We start from the raw sequence: 21,390 nt of genomic DNA on the forward strand, positions 1-21,390 counted from the left end.
AGCTACCTGGACAGGGCCGGGGAAAACAGGCACGGCTATCAAACTGAGCTCCGCTACACAACCCTCCGGGCAGGGATTCCCTTAAAATGTCTCTCTGTCGGAACAAGGAGCCCAGACCACAGGTCACACTGCAACCACTCCATGAAGTCCACCCAGACATGATGCAGTCCACTGCAGAGCGAATAAAAAAATGTTCCCATATTGTTAATATTAGGGTATACCCATCCGGTAATACAAATCCTCACTGCAATCAATTTCAAAATGGAGACATTATGTATAAATATTGGTTCGTACAGCAAACCATGCATCAGGTTTTAATGATGGATTTATGCGCCTCACCGCAGTCTTTCTCATCAGAGCCGTCCAAGCAGTCTGTCTCCAGGTCACACCTGCGGTCCAGGTGCACGCATTCCCCGCTCCCGCAGGAGAACTGCTTGGGAGAGCAAGGACTGGGCCGGGACAACGTCACTGCCGGTTTGGTGGTGGAGCCTTATGAGATATGAGGGAAAATATAATTCATGCAATAATATTTAATATACTCACAACATTATTATCGGTCCATTTGTAAATGGACATTGTGTTCATTCGAGCCTGCCAGCAGGGATTTTATAAGAGACAATATTTTCCGAATGCAATATGCAATTTAACTACAGCAAAACTAGAATGACTGTTTTCCATTGCACTTTCTGCTTTTTTTGATTTTTGAATATTTACAGATACTAAATTAAGTAATCAAAAATGAATAAATATGCGCTCATCTATCCATCCCCCCATCTTCTTACTGGAGCCTACTCCGACTGTTGTTGGGATCACCAAGGGGCTGAAGCAAGTGGATTGCAGGGCCACATATCGAGAAAAAACACCATTCTCTCTCTCTCATTCACACATCCAATTTTTCCAATTTATTTCAATAACCCTGATGCATGTTTTTAGGTTGTTGGAGGAAACACACAGTGAGAACTTTCAAACTCCACACAGAAAGGCCCACTGTGGGAATTGAACCAGGGTCATACTTGCATTGAAGGGGAATAGCTAACCACTGTGCCACCAGACCATTATTATTATTATTATTATTATTATTATTATTATTATTATTATTATTATTATTATTATTATTATTATTATTATTATTATTATTATTATTGGTAGTAGTAGTAGTAGCTGTAGTAGTAGTAGTAGTAGCTGTAGTAGTGGTAGTAGTTTTTTATTTATTATCTGTAACAGCCTCATCATAATAATTACGCTTTTGTTTTATATTTGATATAAATCCAATTTTTTTAAATCGCTTGAGAAGGCACCCCATTCCATTATACATACCACAGCGGTCCTCATCAGATCCGTCCAAACAGTCCCGTCTGCCATCACACACCTGTGCCAATTCAACGCAGCCAAATGACCGACACGCAAACTGGCCTTCGACACAGAGCACTCTGGGTAAGCCATCATCATGAGGGGTTGTGTAAATCCACGGTGCTGTGAATGTTAACAAAAGGGGAACAAAGGTGTTAAAATGTTAAAGGACCTATGCAGCCTGATTAGAAAAAAAAACTGCCAATAGAGTTGCATATCTGACCCCTTGTTGTTTGCAGCCCAGGCCTTCCAGGATAGGGAGGGGTGGTGAGATGCAGGCCAGGCTGACCTCCTGCGTGGACTGAGGGTGTGGTTGACAAATGGTCTGATTTTTTGAGACACAAAAATGAACAAATAAATACTTCCTGATTGTACGACACAAAATAAAAACTAGAAAGTGGTTAATGTCATAAAAACATGTGCTCCTTGCTGGTAAGAAGGTCAAAGGCAAGATTCAAACAATGATCAAATTCATAATTTTATGAATTTTAAGGATTACACACAACCACACACATGTATGCACACACAAAATACACTTTAAATTTGACATCCTCTACTGTATGGTTAGCAATACCAGTGTCTGAGGTGGTTTTCTGATATCCAGGGCGACTTGTTCCCTCTGGTGTTGCTACACCGGGAACACCACCTTGGAACTTGGTGGTATGGAGGCCTGGGGAACTGGTTGTGCTCTCGCCATGGAATCCTGGTCTCCCTGAGGAGCTGGTCTGGTTCTGAAGCCCTGGGAAGCCTCCTGTCGGAGCCGCACCTAACATCATTTTCAGAGGAATGCTATGACTCGAAGGAACAATCAACCACAAATATGTCTGTTATATTATCTAGTCGCACTCACCGCAGTCAAGCTCGTCCGAGCTGTCTTTACAGTCTTGTCGGCCATCGCAAACCACAGATGCAGACACACACTGGTCAGTGTGCAGGCATACAAACTGGCCCGGTTTACAGTGATGCACTGTCACTTTACCACCATCGGGGGGAGACTTGGTCACACTACTTGGCGTCATGAGCTCATCTGCACAACCAGGAAGAATTTCATTTTGAAATTGTATAAGCCATGCCATAGCTAAGACGGGAAAGTAAAATATGAGCCCTCACCACCCCTACAGCCAAGGATCTCAACACGCAGGAAGAAAGTGTGTCTGAATTCCACTGGGATGATGCGCAGGTAGCGAGCTCTGACCAACCGACCCAACCACTGGGTCACAGGGGTCGTGCTGACCATCCGCACCCCAAACACCTGCACAACAACAGGGATTGCCATCAAATATGATGATTTCATACACACAAGGAAAAGCATAAACTTGATTGGTTTTAGTACCTTCGGCATACCCGCGGGTCTGCCGTCTTCTGTATAGTTTGTGAAAAGGCTGCTGTGCAGAGCGAAGGCTAGGCGGTATTTGGTTAGGTAACCCCACGTGCGCTCACTGCCTTGGGTCACTAATCCTGATACCCACATGGGTTCGAGGAAATCTACTTGAAAGTAGGGCTGGGGGTCTGAAGGCAGCGGACTCCATCCGGGTTCCATAACCTGACTGCAAATAGCACATAGTGATCATTTATCCGGAGCACATACTCAACCATACCAATTTCAATAACATAAAGTGTCACATGATGTGAAGATATTTGGAATGTGTGTTTGCAAGCACAAACAGCAAGCACATACTCACACATTGGGAATGATGTTTAGTCGTCCAGCATCAGCAGGGTTATTCCCTCGATGAGAGGATGAGGTCAACTGCCCATAATGAATCCTCCCGTCCTCTAGACCCAGAGGAAATGAGCAAATGCCTGCAACATACAAGCAATCCATCGACAGGTTGTTTTGTTTATTTAACTTCCTTGAACTTTTTGTAATAGTTCTGACACATTCTGTTTCTTAGACTTTAACTTTCAAATAAATAAATTATTCAATCAAATCAAATTTAATGTAATTAAATTACTTATTTTCAATGTAATCAATTTTTGTGAAAAAAAGGGCTTTTTCCCTACTTACACCAGACTTCGTCTCAATCTTCGCTTTCAGAGAATCAGAGTTTTGTTACCAAATGGCTACATTTGCTATATGCTAATTAGCACACAGTTGTAAAACTGTGATATTTACAAGCAGATGAAAATCAAGTGAGAATGAAACCTTACAGCAAAACACTAAAATTGAAATGTGTCAATTTTGCCCGTGTAAAAAGAGCGTATTAGCTCTGTTTCCATTTGGGAGACATTTACATCATTGACTTTCAGTTTCAGTTTCATCAGTATTTGCAAAATCCATTTGGACTTCCTGCTGTGATCACTGAACGGGGTCATGAATAAAAGCTGTGATGGAAAACTCATCGATCTCTGTAGCTTCCTCTCCCTTATGAGACAGGGTAAGCAAGCAACAAACTATGATTTTATTTTTTTAGTTATTTATTCATCTTGTTTCTTTAGTGAGCCGTGCCCAGCATTAAAATTTGAAATGTCGAAAATTGTGTACACATCCCTTACACACACACACCCACACACACACACACACACACACACACACACACACACACACACACACACACACACACACACAATATATATTTAAAAATGTAGTTTGAATCAAACACTCACCCTGATATCCTGGGCCACCTCTCTGTACATACAATGAAAAAGGACATAAAATATTCATATTGGCAATCACCTTCCGAGACACAAACGTATCTAGGATTTAATTCTCCAGTTCTGCCCTTTAGGGAAATAACCCAGCACTTATGACTACAATCTGGTTATTTTAAGGTATTTACTGCATCATTCTCAAATTTGAAATCAAACTATAACAAATCATATACTCTTTATTCACTTACAGTGGGTGTTACAGCAGGATGAGTAACAGCAGCCATGGACGGAGTCCTTATCGGAACAGGGGTTGGTGTGTGCGGTCTGTAAAGAATCATCGAACAAATAATCATTTGTTTGTTTATTCAAGACAATGAAAATGATTTTTTTTTTCTTTGCACAAGGAGGTAATACTTTTTGATGACGCTCAAAAAAAAAAGACAATTAATGACCCTGGTTTTAAGTTTCCTGCCCACTCCCCATCTCAAACCACAGTTACGTCTATAAGATTATACAGCCTGCTTCTGAACCGTCTTTACCCATTGGATTCATCTATGGCATGAATTTTTCCTACTGAATTATATTCAGTCTTTAGCCATACTGCTCTTATCGCTGTCCAATATATATATATATATATATATATATTTGTTGTCTTTTACAGCAACCTTATATGAAGAGGACCAAATAACAGAAAATCAGACTTAAGCTCTGTGACAAAGCCTGTAGACAGAGGCATCCTCTGCGTTCCTGTACACATAAACAATGAACAGGTCAAAGGTCATAAATCCTGTGGCAAAAGGGTTTTCCAGAGTCAGAGGGGAAAGAGGATTATTTGAATACACAGATACAAAATATGCAAGCCAAGTTGTCTGCTTGAATCGGGTGAAATACAGCTCAACAAATTCAAAAAAACTTAAGAATGCCAGAGCCAAATATTTTGCTTGAATCATAATGGAAGGCGTCAAGAAAACATTTTATATGATATATCAGAGCACATATTTCTGCATTTCTCACAAGATATAGCTCTGTGTTAATCTATCAATTAAATGAACAGGTCATGTGCTGTTTTGCATTGAATTCTGGTAATATCAAAGTAGAACAAATGCATGATTGTATTTTATTGCTTTATCCTTCAGGAAATGAATATTCTAGAAGTGGTTTATTGAGTGATATATACTGACATGTATGATGGAGCATATTGAATATTTACTGCCCTTGATGAAATTGGTTTTACATAATTGAATGATTATTTCATTCAGAAATGGAAATTATAACATGATGATTCAAGGGCAGGATGCATGGCAATGGACAGGCTGGCAGATGAGGTAAGACAGGAATCACCATGGACTTTCATGTTTGTAGATAACATAGTGATCAGAAACAGGCAAGCAGGTGGAGGAAAATCTGGAGAGGTGGAAATATGACCTGAAAAGGAGAGGAATGAAGGTTAGTCATAACATGACAGAATACAGTACATGTGTGAGAATGAGAGGGATCCAAATGGAAAAGCGAGGCATAAGGGTGTGGAGATAAAGACCTCGGATCAACAGTCCAGATCAATAGTGAGCGTGGAAAAGAAGTGAAGAAACACATGAATGCTGGATGGAATGGGTAGAGAAAAGTTTCAGGTGTGATACACAATAAGAGTATCAGCAAGAATGACAGGAAAGGTTTACAAGACAGTGGTGAGGACAGCGGTGCTGCATGGTTTATAGATACAGGAGCAGTGAGGAAAAGACAGGAAGCAACTCAAGAAGTATTACAGAAAAGATGTTTTTAACATTTTTCAGAGCGTAACTATGATTGATATGATTTAGAAAGAGTCCATCATGTTAGATGTTTTGAAGACAGACATACTGAGATGGTCTTGGCATGCACAGCCAATTGATGCTGAGGTCAGAACTGTGCAGGAGGCCTAAAGGAAGACAGAAGAGATTTATGGATGTGGTGAAAGAGGGCGGGAAGGTGTGAGGAAGTTAGCTGGTGTGAGAGAAAAGGATGCAGAAAATATGATGAAATGGGAGAGGGTTGAAAGGAAACAAAGAAAATAAAATGATGTATCACACAGAAACTCACAAATGAAACCTTTAAGCTTCAGAACTGCTCCTACTGATTTGGAATTGACATTACTCCTTACGTGTCTGCCTGGGTGGTCATATTTTCATGCTGGTGGCAGCTGCTCTCATCCTCTCCTCTGGGACAGTGAGGTATCCCATCGCAACGCTTCCCTGCATCAATACAGCCTCCCGGTGGCGGGCAGGCATACTGCCCATTGAGGCACCTGAGCGGTCTGGCTGTGGGGGAAGGCCCTGTGCCTACAGTAAATCGGGTGAGAACGGCCATTATTTTAATGTATGGTTTCGGGATTGAAACACAAGACAGGGAAGATTTTTTTAAGTAATAATGGACACATTAAACATGTGCCTTTTTTTTGTCACGCACCACAGTTCATCTCATCTGATCCGTCACCACAATCGTCAATCCCATCACAGACGACCCCCGATGGGCCTCCTGCCACACAATGGCCATTTTTACACCGGAACTCGCGTTCTCTGCAGCCACCTACTTGAGTGATTGAGGAGAGAGGAGTGGTGGTTGACCAGTGATCACCTGGGGGAGGAGAGGACTTCTTTTCACTGGTTTTCCAGAGAGATCAGTCATATATAAGTATTGCTTTTCAAGTATTCAATCACGTCACTGGATCTGTTCTGGGAATGTAAATGCATTTTCCTATATTACATGTTGAAACGATATATTATATAGCAAACTTGTCAAATCTAATGAAATGAAAAAGTAACAGATTTTTCAAAGAATTTCTATATTTCTCTCATTTTTTTCAGTTGTTTAAGAGACCTGAGCCCTTAAACATCAACCATACAGTATCCATCTTTCGCTCAATTGAAAAGTTGAATTACGTCATATTTAAAGTATTGAAAGCTATGATCCAGTATTTAGGACAGCAGTACTCTCCTCAATCTATGCAGAGGCTAAAAGTAGTTCATAATATGCACATCATTTATTTAACATCTGCTGTTTTTAAACATCAATAAAGAAGCAATGAACTGTCTACAGACCATCTCCACAGCCCATGACCTCGAGGCGCAGGTAGATGCCGTTGTGAAAGTCGTGAGGTAGCAGGCGGATAAATCGAGCTGACACCATCCTGTCTAGTCTAACTTCAGCCACCCCTCCATCATCATGGTTACCAAGGAAAACCTAGAGGGAGAACAGCCATGGATTAATTTGACACATTTGGATGCTTTGTCATGTAAAGTTGCCAATCAGACCTTTGCTCTGGGCCTGGCATCAGTAACAAGCTCTTTGTAAGTGTGCCACTGTTTTCCATCCTGGCTGAACTGAAGGTAGAAACTAGACACATATGTTCCAAACACGCCGCCACCCTGGGTTAGCATGCCTGGATGGGGCCATAGAACAGGAACAAACAAGGTGAATGAGAAGTAATTCACGATTGAAATGCAGCCGACTCAACCGTCTTGGTTCCACATTTTAACAGTTTTGAAACCAAACTTGAACAAAAAAGGACCGATGAAATGTCATACCAGTGATGTTATAGGACCTCAGAAGGTCGATTTGTATGTAGGGGCTTTCCATGTTGCTGCCGAGGGGCTCAGGGCGCCGCTGTGGCAGGTCCTTATACACATCGGGTTCAGGGCTCCAGCCCTGCAGATATTTGGTTCAGTGAAGTACAAAAAGTATAATATCTACAGACCAAGGACCACGAATGAGACCGAATAAACAAAAGAGAAAGGCCTATTTTCCCAAAACAAATAGTACTCCTTCCACCCACCTGAGCCCCATCCCACATGTCCTTATATAGAATCAAATGAACTAAATGTGATCAGAACTTTCAAATGATTATCACAAACACCTCTGAAAAATCTGATCAGATCGCATGTAAATTAGTTTAACAATATCTTGTGTTATATAAACCACTGGTGGGAGTCTACCTGCAGGTCCCTGTGGGGGTCCACGCCATGAAGACGAGCTGCATCAGGGGGGTGACCACTCTGCTGAGACGAGGCATCAAAACTAGAAGGGGGCAGATACTGAACACCCAGAGGAGACCAACAGTCATCTGAGGAAGACACATAGAAGTGCTAAATAACAAAAAGACAAAAAAAAAAGCATTTCAACATACAGCGCACAGAAAATGAATAATAAGAACAGACCACCAGGAGGAAGTGGATATGTGGGGACTGTGGGAACCGGGGCTGTGGTGCTCTCTCCTGGCTTGGGGGTCACGGTGGAAGGAGCAACTGTCACAATGCTTTCATTGGCTTTTTCATGTAAAGATGAGTAGCGGAAGGGTGTATTAAGAACAGCAGAGGGTTGTATTTACAACAGTATAATAACACACCTGCACATGAAAATTGTTGGGCAATAACTGATAAATCTAAGCAGAATCATTAACAATCAAATTAAAATATTAAAAAATCATAAGCACCTATGCCTGTGTCAGACTAAAATTTGAAATTTCATTTTGAAAAATCTAATATAAAACCAATGTGCTTGGATGAGCATAGACCTCTATGTGACCTCTACTCTCCAAAATGACAAACTGACCATAATTATCATCCATATAGTGTCCCGTTTATTTACGTTTTATGAAATCATCAAAACATTCACAGTTGAACCAGTCATTCACAGTTAATTAATTTACTTTCTTTACCTCGGCAGTAGCAACAACCATCCCCCTCCCCAGGCACCAGACTTTGGCTCTGCACATACAAAGAGACTGTTAGCAAGGTGTGAGGAAAGTGTTCATTACGATAAGCATTAGATAAAATGTTAAATATATATGTGTATTTATGTGACTGGCAGGCAAATGTGCAGTAACTGTACAGGACTGTCTCAGAAAATTTGAATATTGTGATAAAGTTCTTTATCATCTGTAATGCAATTAGAAAAACAAAAATGTCATACATTCTGGATTCATTACAAATCAACAGAAATATTGCAAGCCTTTAATTATTTTGATATTGCTGATTATGGCTTACATCTTGAGAAAACTCAAAAATCCTATCTCAAAATATTACAATATCATGAAAAAGTAATTTTCGTTATTTTAATTGCATTACAGAAGATATGGAACTTTATGACAATATCCTAATTTTCTGAGACAGTCCTGTATATATTTCTTACATTTTCTGCTGACAGGTATGTGACTCACTGTGTTTATCCCTTACCTGTGGGCATCCAGTGACCTCATAGGGGCAGTAGGGGGCACACTGCACTGTGAGGTTGGGTAGGCAGTGACAAAGCTGACATTGGCCTGTTTTCCATCTCTCACCTACAGTGTGGGGCTGTCCATGGTACTCACAGTCCGCACAGGGCTCCGTCTGACAGCTGAGGTTGCAAATGCGTGGAGAATGAACAATAGTGTAGATATAGGGCTAGATTAGTGACACTTATAAATTTGAGACCTCACTTAATCTTACATCTGAGTCAACTTTAGAATTACTTTATCACACTGATCCTCTGTTCATGTGTAGCTCATTGGCAGAGTGCATGCTTTGTATGTGTGAGGTCCTGGGTTCAATCCCCAGCATTTCCATTATTAGTTGCTTAGGATAAAAGTGACTGCCAAAAAGTGACTGTATTCTATTCAAATCATTACCTTGGTGGGCAGTCAGTTATTTAAATCACCCTTTTTTGCTTATTACCTTTTCCATATTTGAGGAATTTATCTTTTTAAGGTTTTTTGAGGATTTCAGACAAAAACAAAACAAATACCAAAAAAACCCACATAACCAAAACCAAAACCAAAACTTAAAGCAAAACCAAAAATGAAAACCAAACCAAAACCAAAACCAAAACAAAACCTTTTTTTTTTTTGCAATACTATCTTGCTGGAGAAAAAAACACAGCTTAGAAATTATGTGTTTTATCTGAGTTTGTTGTACAGGATATTTATTATCGATCTCAGAGGACAGAAGGTGTTATGCAAGAAACTAATTGATTATCTACCGTCGTGCTTTCCGGTAGATACCCCTGCACGTTCTCCCATCTCCATTTTTGGTGGGGTTGTTTGGGCTGCGGAATGACCACTGGACACTCTGGACTCCACAGGGGCCTAAACACTCCCCCCACTCGGACCAAGAGGACCATCCACAATGCACTGCAGAAAGTATGGATATCAAAGGGTATTTGGGTTCAAATAAAAAGAAATCACTAAAATTTATGTCTCCGACTTACCGGCACAGTCCGGATTGGGTTGACATCTCTGAGGTCTGCCTCTCTCACAAACACAGATCTCGCAGTTCATCTTCATCTGTTGGCCTGGCCAGTAGCTCACACCAGCAACCTCACATATACAATCCTCTGGTAACACACACTGCTGTGTCTGGCTCATGACATACCCTTCTGGACACCAGCAACCTGAGGAAAATGAAAAAAAAAATTCAAAAATTCAGAAATTTTAAAACTTAAAAGAGAATTCTAAATTTTGAGCCACATTACACCTATACGTGGTTTAAACTGAATTTTTTTTCTGACCCATCCTCTTAATACCCATCATTTGTAGCTGTTATTTCCACTTTTAAAGTTTATATTTGCAAATTTTTAGTTAATTTTTTTAACATTTAGAATATTTGCAATGGTGTTTTTTTTTTTTGTTTGTTTTTTGGTGTTAATTTCTTATACATGTTTGGGTCAGTTACTTGAGATGGTCATTTCCCGGTGATTTTTAGATGACATTTCAATTTCAGCATCACAACCAATTGAAACTTTCATTGTAATCTGAAAATTCAGTGTTGAGTGACCTGAGAAACAAGGTGCTGTGGGATCGCAGGTTGTCCCGCTGCTGACATGGGCGCAGGACACTGGGCAGGAAGTACAGCTGTGTCTCACCAGGCCGTCGGGACAGGTGATGTTTGGACATCCATCACCAGGACACGGCTCTGGAGCGGAACAATGTAGGAAAGAAATGAGGCAGCATATGGATGGATGGATACCACTACTACTACTACTATTACTAATGATAATAATGATAATAATCATCATCATCATCATTAAGACCTTAAAACACTTGATAGCCTTAACTTTGACACTTTATATCTTATTGTATTTCTTATTCTCCCTCCTTCCTACTGTTATCTATTATTGTTATGTTTTACTTGAAACTCTGGCACAACAATTTCCTTTGGGATAAATAAAGTTGTTCTTATTCTTATTCTTATTCTTATCATCATCCTCATCATCATCATCATGCTTTTTGTTTCCGTCTCTAATCCGAGTTTTATAGAATATCTTTTTTTTTTTTCAGACATCCGATCTTACTCATCTCCAAGGCCCCGCTGGGGGATCCAAGTAGTTGAGAACAGTCACGGCCCCCTGATTGAGGAGGGACGCAGCCTCTATGTCTGATCTGCACTCCTCCACAGTCGCTGGAGCAGTTTGACCAGCTCACCCACGGCAACCATTGACCATCCACTGAGCAGGAAAGGGCGGTAACACACGTGCACACACGCATACATTCAATCAAACACATTTGATTTTACACATCACTCATGAGAGTTACTTTCACATTTTATAACATATTCCAACAACAAAGTGTATAACACTTTTCAAAAACAAAAACGGAACAATTAAAATTTAGCAACACCAACAATAATGACAACAATAATAATAATTTTTATTATTGTTATTTTTATTATATATTTATTGAGCAGTTTGTCCTATAAGTGGTTTATAAAGAGGAGGGATAGTAGTAGGAGAAAAATGAATGAAGACAAACATTCAAGTATTTTATTCCACCTATCCTGTGGTACGGGACAGATGGGATAAAAATCCTCCAAAGGACCTACAGCATGAAGTTTTTGGACTGTGGAAGGAAACTGGAGGAAAACACATTGCGAACAGAAAGATCCCCTCTTGGAACCGGGATTCCTTTCGCCAAGAGGAGGAAGATCATATCACTTTAATTGCCATGCTTGCCAGGAAACAACAACCATCTCCATACCTGGGCAGGTGGTATTGAAGCACTGCTGCCTCTGTACATCAGAACCCAGGCAATGATGCAGGGGGTCTCCCGGAGGGCAGGACCTTCTTCGGCTCATGGAGCCTGTACCGCAGGAGGCACTGCATTGACTCCAGGGACCCCAGGAGCTCCAGCTCCTGCAGCCCTGCTCATCTGTGGCACTCTCAGGCGGGGCCAATAAAGATTCGTGACAGTCTGCCACACCATTGCACACCTAGGCAGGAGGCCAGGTTTAGTGAACAAGATTCATCAGTTAACACAAAAGTAACCATTTACACTTATTTTAGTTAAAAGAATAACATTGTTTTGCATCTGTAGCTGTGTTTCTAGTTCTTGTATTTCTGTTTTTTGGAAGAAAAATAAATCATCCCGTACCAAGTTGAAGAGTATACAGGATCCATCCATACAGGTAAATTCTGGACAGGTGGTGTTCCTACCACCAGGGGCTGCAGGTGACACATGTTTATCTGTATGTGCAGCAACACAGAAAAAGTACATGAGTTAAAAAGATTAAAACTTGGAGGAGATCCCAACATTCAGTATCTGCCAATTTCTGTGGGTTTATGTGTATCTTAAAAAAAAGCCTTACCGCACACCAGCTCATCATCACCCCGAGGACAGTCCGGTATGCCGTTACACACCTTTGAAATGTTCACACATGTACGACTGTCACATGAGAAGCTGCCCGGGCAAGGAGGTATTATGTTGGAGCCTAGCAAACATGAAAATTATGGTATGGATACATTCAGACTATTTTGCATCGCTGACAACTGGTGTTCAATGTTGTTGTTCATATATTGGGGTAAAAAAAGAATCTCAGGAAATGTTATAGCAGTTTCAATTCCACAAACATCCAATAAAACCTCCACTGAACATGGACATTAACAATAATATTAAATATCAATATTTTTTTCAAGTGAAATATCAGATTGAAAAATACATTTCAGACATTTTCTTTTAAATGTTAAATACTTGTATCAGCATATTGCTCATACACATAAGTCACTGTGTAAACAATAATGTGGATGATAGATGAATCACTACTAGACACACCTGTACACTCACATACACAGAAAACCTCAATCCCTTTCACTCATTTTAAATGAAGAATATATATTTAGTCTTTTTTTCTTTTAAAGCTTTTGTCTTGTTTTTGTTGTTTTTGTCAGAGTTATTGACAAGTTATTAAATGCTCAATTCTGTCTACATAACAGGAATCAAGGGTTTCCTGCAACAATGTTGTTTTGCACTGTGACACTTGCAACTCACCACAGTTGTCAATGCTCTCATCCGAAGCATCCATACAGTTTGGGGTCCCATCACAAAGCTGCTGATAGAGCACACACTGGCTCCCACTGAGGCAGGGCACCTGGCCGGGGCCACAAGCCGAGGGACACCGCTCTTCATCACTCCCGTCAAAACAGTCGGTCTCCCCATCGCAGTGCCAGGCCCGAGGCACACACTGCCCCCCGGTGGCACAAGCAAACTCATTGGACCTGCAAGCTGGAAAGACACACTTGTGAGACAACAGAAACGGTTAAGGAAGCTCTGAATGGTGCCTTCCATTACCTGGGGAGGTGGAGGCTGTGGGGGTGGCAGGTGAAAGGGATGGGTTGATGGTGACCGTGAAGCATCTGGTTGTGTTTTCATCCTCTCCAGCTGGACAGTCTCTTGTTCCATCGCACAATTTAGCAGCATCAACGCATGTCCCGTCAGCACAGGCCAGCTGCTCAGGCCCACAAGTCACTTTTGGAAAAAATAAAATTAAATAAAAAAAATTAAATACTACAACTACTACTACTATTTCTAATGTACATCATCATAATAATGATAATAATAATATGACAAGAGTAACAGCAATAATAATAGTAGAAAATTGTTATTGTTATTAATAATAACAGCTGCAACAATGAATTATTCTTATTAGTAGTAATAGTAGTGGTAATCATCAGCATACAGGAAGGATCATACGGGAAGGATTTGTGTCTGATTTTGGGAACATGTGTTAATGTATACCATCCATACCTTCTAGTACCAACAAACTGTGTCTGTGTCGTACCTTTACTTGGACAGACAATTTCATCAGTTCCGGAAGGGCAATCTTTGTGTCCGTCACACACCTTGACAGCAGGCACACACTGGTCCCCGGGGCATTGAAACTCTCCTGGTGCACACACACACCTGGAAACAGGCCACAGAATGAGTCATTCTCACAAAAGCACCATTTGCGCAGCATTTTTGGCAATTTTACTAATGATTTACTTATAAAAAAAACTGAACAGGATTGTTCTTACGACTGTCTTTAATTCATATGATATCATGTCAGTCTATTGATATGCTTAAAAAATTATATATAAATCAGAAAAAATCTGAAATACAATATAAATATCCTTCAATAACCCAGGCACAGATCAGCTGCAAGATGGAGTGGGAGGGGGGCTTATTTTGTACCAGCATAAACTGGCCGTGAGTTTTTCCTTTTTAAGAGTATCTAGTTTTATCATAGTTTTATTGACTATTTTTTTTTTCCTTTTTTATTGGTGCCCCCTGGAGGCCCTCTGAATTTGCCTACATCGCCTGATTGGTCAGCCAGCTCTGCGTCTCACCCTCTCTCATCACTGAGGTCCCCGCAGTCATCATGTCCATCACAGCGATGGAGGTAGAGGATGCAGCGTCCTCCAGCACACAGGAATTCCTCTTGACCGCACACAACACCACAGTCTGGCATAGTTCACCCCACAGAATGCAGGATTCAACAAAAACAGCCAGGAGGATTCCACACTCAAGAGCCTATGCTTACATCTCGACTTCTGAGAGTGCATAAGATTGCATTTTTATTAAAAAAATGTTTGTTGCTGGTGGAGGTACCTTGCTCATCAGAGCCATCAGCAAACCCACAGTCTAGTCGTCCATCACAAACGCGGTTAGCTGGAAGACATTTTCCGTTGGCGCACTGAAATTCTCCAGGTGGGCAGAGGGGCACAGGGGTGGCCGGACCACAGAATTCCTCATCTGACCGGTCAGCACAGTCTGGGTGTCCATCACATAGCAGAGCAAGATCCAAACACGCCCCTCTGTTGGACCACCGATAAGTCGAATTTTTTATGTCAGCAATCACAACAATAGTTTTAAGTACATGCAACTTTCATACGAGATTTTGTTACTGCTCTCTTTGGGCTTGAGAACAACATGGCCATTTGATATTTTTATTAGATGTTACGTATGGGCTCGTGTGAGATTCATTTTTTTTACCTTCCCTCAGTCACAGAACCATCCCTTGCAAATATGTCCAGACATAAATATGTCCTTCCCATATCCTTGATATACCAATCATCAGAGGAATACTTCGCAGTTATTGCAGTTTTCTTAAAAATAACTTATGAATACAGTATTTCAATATTGAACATTTTGCCAATTATAATGGTGTCATTTTTTTTTTTAAAGAAACTCCATAGGCTGGGGAACTCAAGCACACGGGATGCGTAAGGCCAGCAGTATAGATGTACATTTAATTTGCTTTTAGTGTGCTTATACTTTTTTATCATCGTTTTCTGTTATGCTTTCGAAAATGTATCATCCTCCTCTCCGCACTGGAACAAGTATCATGAAGATGGCACTCATTTTTGGTTGAATTACACCATAAAATGCTAAGAGCAGGTACGTATTCACCTCGGCGTGCTGGAACAGCGGAACTGGTCCGGGGAGCAGGTGAAGGGGCAGATCTCATCGGAACCATCGCCGCAGTCATCCTCGTTGTCACACACCCACTGTGAGGGGATGCAGCGCCCTCCAGCACAGGAGAACTCTGAGTCCAGGCAGGGAGGGGAGGGAGGCGGGCAGGCCGTGCCCTCACATAACCACAAACCATCCTCGCAAGAACTGGACACACAAGGGCAACTGGTTGAAAATTTCTTTAAATGTGTGTGGGTTTTTTTTTTTTTTTTATATATTTTCATTAAAAAAAAAAAAATCTTGTACCAAAATTAATGGATAACTAACCAGTTCTGACATTGCCGAGTTATTACAGTGTGAGTCGGAAACATCGAGCCCTCCCATTCACATGGACAATCGATGGAAACTACACAGCTGTCACCTGTTGAGCAGGAAGTTCAGATTCTATAACCACATGAAAATCAAGAATCTTGTTTTTTTTTAATAGAAAGACATCGGCACCCCAGGATGTTGAACCTTAAGGTATCCAGAACTCCATTGTCCTTGGAGCAGTACGAGTGAAAATAGCACTATTTGAGAAATATAATTCAGTATGATGAGTATTCCCTCAGAGAAAATTGTTTCATTATACAGTTACAGTGGGTGTGATGTATATCATCATCTTAAATTGAAGCTATGAACTTGAGACATTTTCGGTGGGTGAGATAAGATAATACTTCATTGATCTCCATTAGAGAAATTCAAATTTTTTTTCTACATGATGCTGAAAAGTCCTGGGGAAGAAAAATAATGTAGTTGTGATAAAGACAGCGGGGAAAAATCTTATGACTTACCGTGCCTTACTGTGCCATTGGGGCAAAAGCAACCCTCCACGCAGGAAAGGGTGTCACACTGGGAGTGTGGACTCGTCTGCACAGTGGGACAGGTGGGTGAGCAGGCCGGACCGCAAGGACTGTACACTAACCCGTTCTCACACTGGAGAGCTGCAGGGAGGTGAGAGGCAGAGGAAGAAATAGAAGAAATTGCAACAAAAATTTCTGCGTGTGTTTGTAAGCGCACACATGTTTGCGCACGTACTGGCATTACACTTACGGCAGAGCTCCTGGGACCTCCAGCGGACGTAGACTCCTCTGCGGTTACATTCCTCGGCATAGGTGGCAATTGCAGTACAGAGACACTCGCAGTCCCCACCAGAGTCACAGCTAATTTTTTTTTATTTTTTTTTGAGAAATCAGAGTAACACAAAGACTCAGAAGGTTGTATCCAAATATGTATATATATTTTTCTTTTTTTTTGGTGGCTTACTGAACCTCAGAGGGTGTTGCCACCAGCATCGTGGTGTTAGACATAATAATGATAATAATACATAGGTCTTCTACGGCGCTTTTCATGATACTCAAAGACGCTTTACAAGGGAGAGACAAAGTGAGATAAAGTGTATCACTGGAAGAATGACTGTATATTAGGCCAGTAGATCATATTTAATTTGTTCATTCAAGTATTATTTATCCTGCTTATCCTGCATTCAGGGCTGTGGGGAGTCTATCCCCACTCGCTGCCACTGGGCGAGAAGTGGGGAACACATTCAGCTACATACAGGTACATACAACCATTCACATGTCCGAGGGTCTCCAATGAACCTCCTGCATGTTTTTGCACTGTTTGAGGAAACCAAAGAACCCGGAGAAAACCGTCACAGAGGCCGGGGAAAAGATGCAAATTCCACCCAATAAGGCATCCTATCAGAATCAAACCAGGGAGCTCCTTGGTGCAAGAAGCAGAAGCGTTAATCACTGAGCCACAGTACTGCCTTAATCAATAGTTTTTAAATTTCAGTTTCCCTAGTGACATTCAATAGAAGAGATTTGATTGAAGCGCTGAGGGTGACGGTCAATCCACACCTATGAGTATACTCAACAATTTCCTTCGAGATAAATAAAGTTGTTCTTATTCTTATTCTTATACTCACCCACAAGCATCAAAGACACACCAGTCATAATACTTCTGGAAGGGCACCTCGGAGTGGCACATGCCGAACATCTCCTGTGTCAAAATGCCACATTTCTTCCTGGCCCAAGTCAATCTGTGTGGATTTATCTAAGAAAGACCAAGAAAGAGGGATTTTTTTCTTCTTGTGTGTCTGACAAAGATGGTGGTTTGTCTTTATCAGCAACAACTGCGCCAGTGGCGTGCGGTCAGGGGAGGCAGGGGGGGGCAGAGCCTCACTTGTCATCATGGAAAATAAAAAAACAATATTAATAGCATGAAAAAATGTTAATATTTGTCCACTGATCTGTGTTATAAATGCATTAAGTAAAATTCGCTGAATTTGCATATTTCCCAATCATATCGAGAGCTGAAACTTGAGGTGGGGCAACAGTGAGCCTCACCTCACCCCTGAGCCCCCGGTTCATCACAAAGTAGGCAGCTTGTATAAAGTTTGTAAAAAGATTTATTATATCATCATTTACACCATGACCTTCTACCGCCTTTGGAATGTTGCTGTTCAGGCAATAAACATAATAAACCATCCGAGTATGATAGTTGTGAGTGTCCGGATTAAACTTACGGCACAGGGTTCTCTCAGGTCCTGGTCTGCTACATCAGGGCAGGAGGGACTGACCTTCCAGGAATTCCCAAACAACTCAGGAGTGGACTCGATGATACCCTGCCGTGTGGTGAAGTCGTTCTCTGTGTCGCCATCGAAATTACCGCACAAGCCCCCCACCCTGCCCCGCAGGTGCGCTGCTAGACGCACATACACTCGCATACCTGTGCAAAATTAAGGCAACGTAAAAAAAAATTGAAGCTAATAAGTAAATAGAAAGTACAGAGTTGTGTTGGCCATTGACCCCCCAAATTGATTTATCTTTGAGCCCAACTTGCCCTAACATTGCATTTCTGGAAGGAAACTGCGTTTCTTGCCCAATGGGCCCATTATCTGTGACATGGCATAAGTGTTTATTGATGAGCACGGCTTCAGTTGAGCCACACGTTGGCCATATAAAGTCAAAGCTCATTTTTATATGAGCTACTCTCATATAAACCCAAACACAAAACATGTGTAATGTGTGTTTGTGTTAGTGTGTGTGCGTTTGTGCGTCCTACCCCCATCCCACAGCAGAGTGACCCCGAGTTGGGAAGAAAGGGCGACGAACAGACCAACTCTTTCTAAAGTCAGACCGCTGCCACTGTAGGACTTTGGGAGAGCAACTGGCATCCCGTTGACTGTCACAGCTTTACCTGCATTACAGAAATCTTTCAACATCTGTGCAACTTCGCTCAGGGGCCTCAGTCAGACCCCAACACATCCCTCATCCTACCTCTCAGCAGATGGATAATGGTGTTCCCCAGAGTGAGGGAGACCGACTTTGTACAGGTGACACCTGTGCTCCCACAAGGAACATTCTCTGCCGTAACGCTGAACAATCCGCTCGTCTCCCTGGCCAGCACATACTGGCAGTCACCCAGGAAAGAGAAGTACCTTCCGTCAAATGTCACGTAGTGCGGGTCTCCCGTCGCTAGGCATATCCCGGCACAGGTGGACTGGGTGCAGTGCCAGTGATGCTCTTTACACACACTACACAAAGACAGCCACTTTGGTTAACATGCTGCAGGGTCAAAGGTCACATGACCTGCAGTATATACCAAGATAAAAAATGTATTCATTCAGCATCCAGAGAAAAACAATAATAGTTATAACTTTCAAATTCAAAAATTCAATTACATTGAAAAATTATGATTCAAGAAATGATCTGACAAAAAAATAAACAAAATCATCTGGATGATGAGAAGTTGTAATGGAACTTAAATGCATAAGAATGGTACTTTCAGTAAAGCACACCTTACATTTCAGCATATCTTGGAAATACTTTGGACGTACAAATGTGGAATTTTTAAAGTTGTTTTTTTTTTGCAGATAAGACAACTATAGTTGAGTAGGCATGTTTACCATGTGTTGCAGTCTTTTACAATGGTGTCATTGGTGTAGAACAGGCGGCCATTATGGTGACATGGACACTCGTCCGGCGGAACACAACGATCTCCCTGATGGACACAAACATATCTGTTATACATATATTCGAGACATTAATCAACAAATACATACAATACTTTGCAATACAACACATTTGTTCTAAGTTTTCTAAAAACCTATACAACCATACTCCAGCCAAAGGGGATGTAACATTTCCCTCAAAGAAAGAAAATGCTTATCTACACTTATCTACATTAAAATGCTTAAAGCGTATTTGAATTTGGACTTACAAGCAGCACTGTCTCATTAGGGCAGACGCAGCCAGAAAGCGGGTCTCTGCAACTGGAGCCTTGCTGTCGACCTGCATGATCCAAGCTGGAGCAGGTGAGGAGGCAGGAGCGTGGAGAGTAGACCAGAGAACCGGGGCACTTGCTGAACTCCTCGCAGCGGTCCTGGGTGCACTCAAACTGCCCACCCTTACAAACACTGTCAGTGAAGGAAATAGATATAATGAAATCCAAGTTGCGGCAATGCTCATGTAAAGGCTGGGGATTCACTTCACCCGAAAGATTTGACTGATGACAATGCACGCAATCAGAGAGAAATACAGTAAATAAGCTGTCAAAAATACATTCTTGAGCGTACAATATTGATTACGTCAGTACTGGATTACTTCAGAGAGAGTGATGATCACTGCCGTCATGTGGTGAAAAGATGCAATGAAATCAACCTATCCTGTAGAAGTTTGCAGGGACATAGGGTGATTTCATCAGAGCTCTTACACCACTGGAAAACCTGCATGACGGTGTACAGACTTCTTGGAACATCATGGTTCTTTATTTCTTGGAAACAGAGGACTTTTCAGCAGCAAACAATTCAGTGTGATTCAAACAATCCAACACAGCGTGTAGATGATGGTGGTGTTGAGTCGCAAAGGGAAATGTCAAGGGACTTTTCTTGAAAAAGAATAATGTAAACTAACGATGACCATTCAATTTTCCAAGTAAAAGTGATAGTTTCAAAGACTTGATCAGCAGAATTCCATCAGCTTATAAAATAGAGGAAGGTGTCACTGAATAATTACAGTAAAGCTGCTGCACTCAGCTGAAATCATGCTGTCTCAGTGACTCTTTATCACAAACTAACGTACGATAAAAAGCGGCACTCAGATGGACATTCAAAGGGCCATTTTTATGATGCACTGTTAAAGCTATCATCTGGTCCACTGGCTCAGTTAGAGATTGATCTGATTGTCCTCCTATATGTTGCCTTCATTCTGAGAGGGCTACGTCTGCTGGTGTCAGGTTAATGAATGCACAGATTAATGTTTAACCGACCTAAAATTGGGGCACCGTGAGTCAGCAAGGACTAAACAAAATAATATTATATGAAGCGTATATACATGCATCATGTAAATGTAGCTCTATTAAATATGAGGTGATGACATACCATGTGTTACAGCTGTTTTGAACCACATCTCCGGGTGAAAAGATCGTGTCTTCTTGAACACACGGGCACATTGTGCGAGGCACACACTGACCTAAGTGGTCTTGCACCAGGCCCGGTGGACACTGACACCCGGGCACACACATCTTGGTGCCAACTGCACCGTCGTTGTCGCAGCTCCAGACCTGCTGCAGGTCGGAGCATGAGCTCCCGCAAGCACGACCACACTCCTGATACACCTGGCCTCCCGAACACTGGACAGCTGGGAGACAGGATTGGGTCAAGTAAGGTGAAAAGAAAAAAAAAAAAAAAGATGTAATCGCTTGCGCCTTCTCTGTGACCACAAGTGATCTCA

At 41.5% G+C, this 21,390-nt stretch overlaps 1 protein-coding gene across 1 annotated transcript in view; it reads right to left on the reverse strand.

The window, feature by feature from the left end:
- sspo (SCO-spondin) overlaps nucleotides 1-21,390 on the reverse strand; it is a 111,037-nt gene that overhangs the window by 71,381 nt on the left and 18,266 nt on the right. The window contains 43 exon segments of the mRNA XM_086160954.1: nucleotides 7-171; nucleotides 340-489; nucleotides 1,318-1,473; nucleotides 1,574-1,675; nucleotides 1,925-2,098; nucleotides 2,201-2,377; nucleotides 2,461-2,602; nucleotides 2,684-2,897; nucleotides 3,033-3,153; nucleotides 3,958-3,979; nucleotides 4,203-4,266; nucleotides 6,080-6,232; nucleotides 6,354-6,552; nucleotides 7,017-7,158; nucleotides 7,230-7,357; nucleotides 7,503-7,623; nucleotides 7,911-8,038; nucleotides 8,136-8,240; nucleotides 8,633-8,681; nucleotides 9,150-9,309; nucleotides 9,931-10,081; nucleotides 10,159-10,341; nucleotides 10,725-10,862; nucleotides 11,242-11,394; nucleotides 11,924-12,155; nucleotides 12,317-12,408; nucleotides 12,531-12,653; nucleotides 13,211-13,444; nucleotides 13,511-13,687; nucleotides 14,001-14,122; nucleotides 14,548-14,662; nucleotides 14,810-15,015; nucleotides 15,611-15,820; nucleotides 15,941-16,034; nucleotides 16,447-16,596; nucleotides 16,706-16,815; nucleotides 17,583-17,710; nucleotides 18,183-18,385; nucleotides 18,722-18,856; nucleotides 18,937-19,193; nucleotides 19,566-19,660; nucleotides 19,880-20,075; nucleotides 21,039-21,297. Coding sequence (XP_086017080.1) covers nucleotides 7-171; nucleotides 340-489; nucleotides 1,318-1,473; nucleotides 1,574-1,675; nucleotides 1,925-2,098; nucleotides 2,201-2,377; nucleotides 2,461-2,602; nucleotides 2,684-2,897; nucleotides 3,033-3,153; nucleotides 3,958-3,979; nucleotides 4,203-4,266; nucleotides 6,080-6,232; nucleotides 6,354-6,552; nucleotides 7,017-7,158; nucleotides 7,230-7,357; nucleotides 7,503-7,623; nucleotides 7,911-8,038; nucleotides 8,136-8,240; nucleotides 8,633-8,681; nucleotides 9,150-9,309; nucleotides 9,931-10,081; nucleotides 10,159-10,341; nucleotides 10,725-10,862; nucleotides 11,242-11,394; nucleotides 11,924-12,155; nucleotides 12,317-12,408; nucleotides 12,531-12,653; nucleotides 13,211-13,444; nucleotides 13,511-13,687; nucleotides 14,001-14,122; nucleotides 14,548-14,662; nucleotides 14,810-15,015; nucleotides 15,611-15,820; nucleotides 15,941-16,034; nucleotides 16,447-16,596; nucleotides 16,706-16,815; nucleotides 17,583-17,710; nucleotides 18,183-18,385; nucleotides 18,722-18,856; nucleotides 18,937-19,193; nucleotides 19,566-19,660; nucleotides 19,880-20,075; nucleotides 21,039-21,297 — 6,435 coding nt within the window.

Source organism: Fistularia commersonii, chromosome 15 (genome assembly GCF_037954325.1).
Source record: "Fistularia commersonii isolate RoL2024-O1a breed Wild chromosome 15, RoL_Fcom_v1.0, whole genome shotgun sequence".
Lineage (NCBI taxonomy): Eukaryota > Metazoa > Chordata > Actinopteri > Syngnathiformes > Fistulariidae > Fistularia > Fistularia commersonii.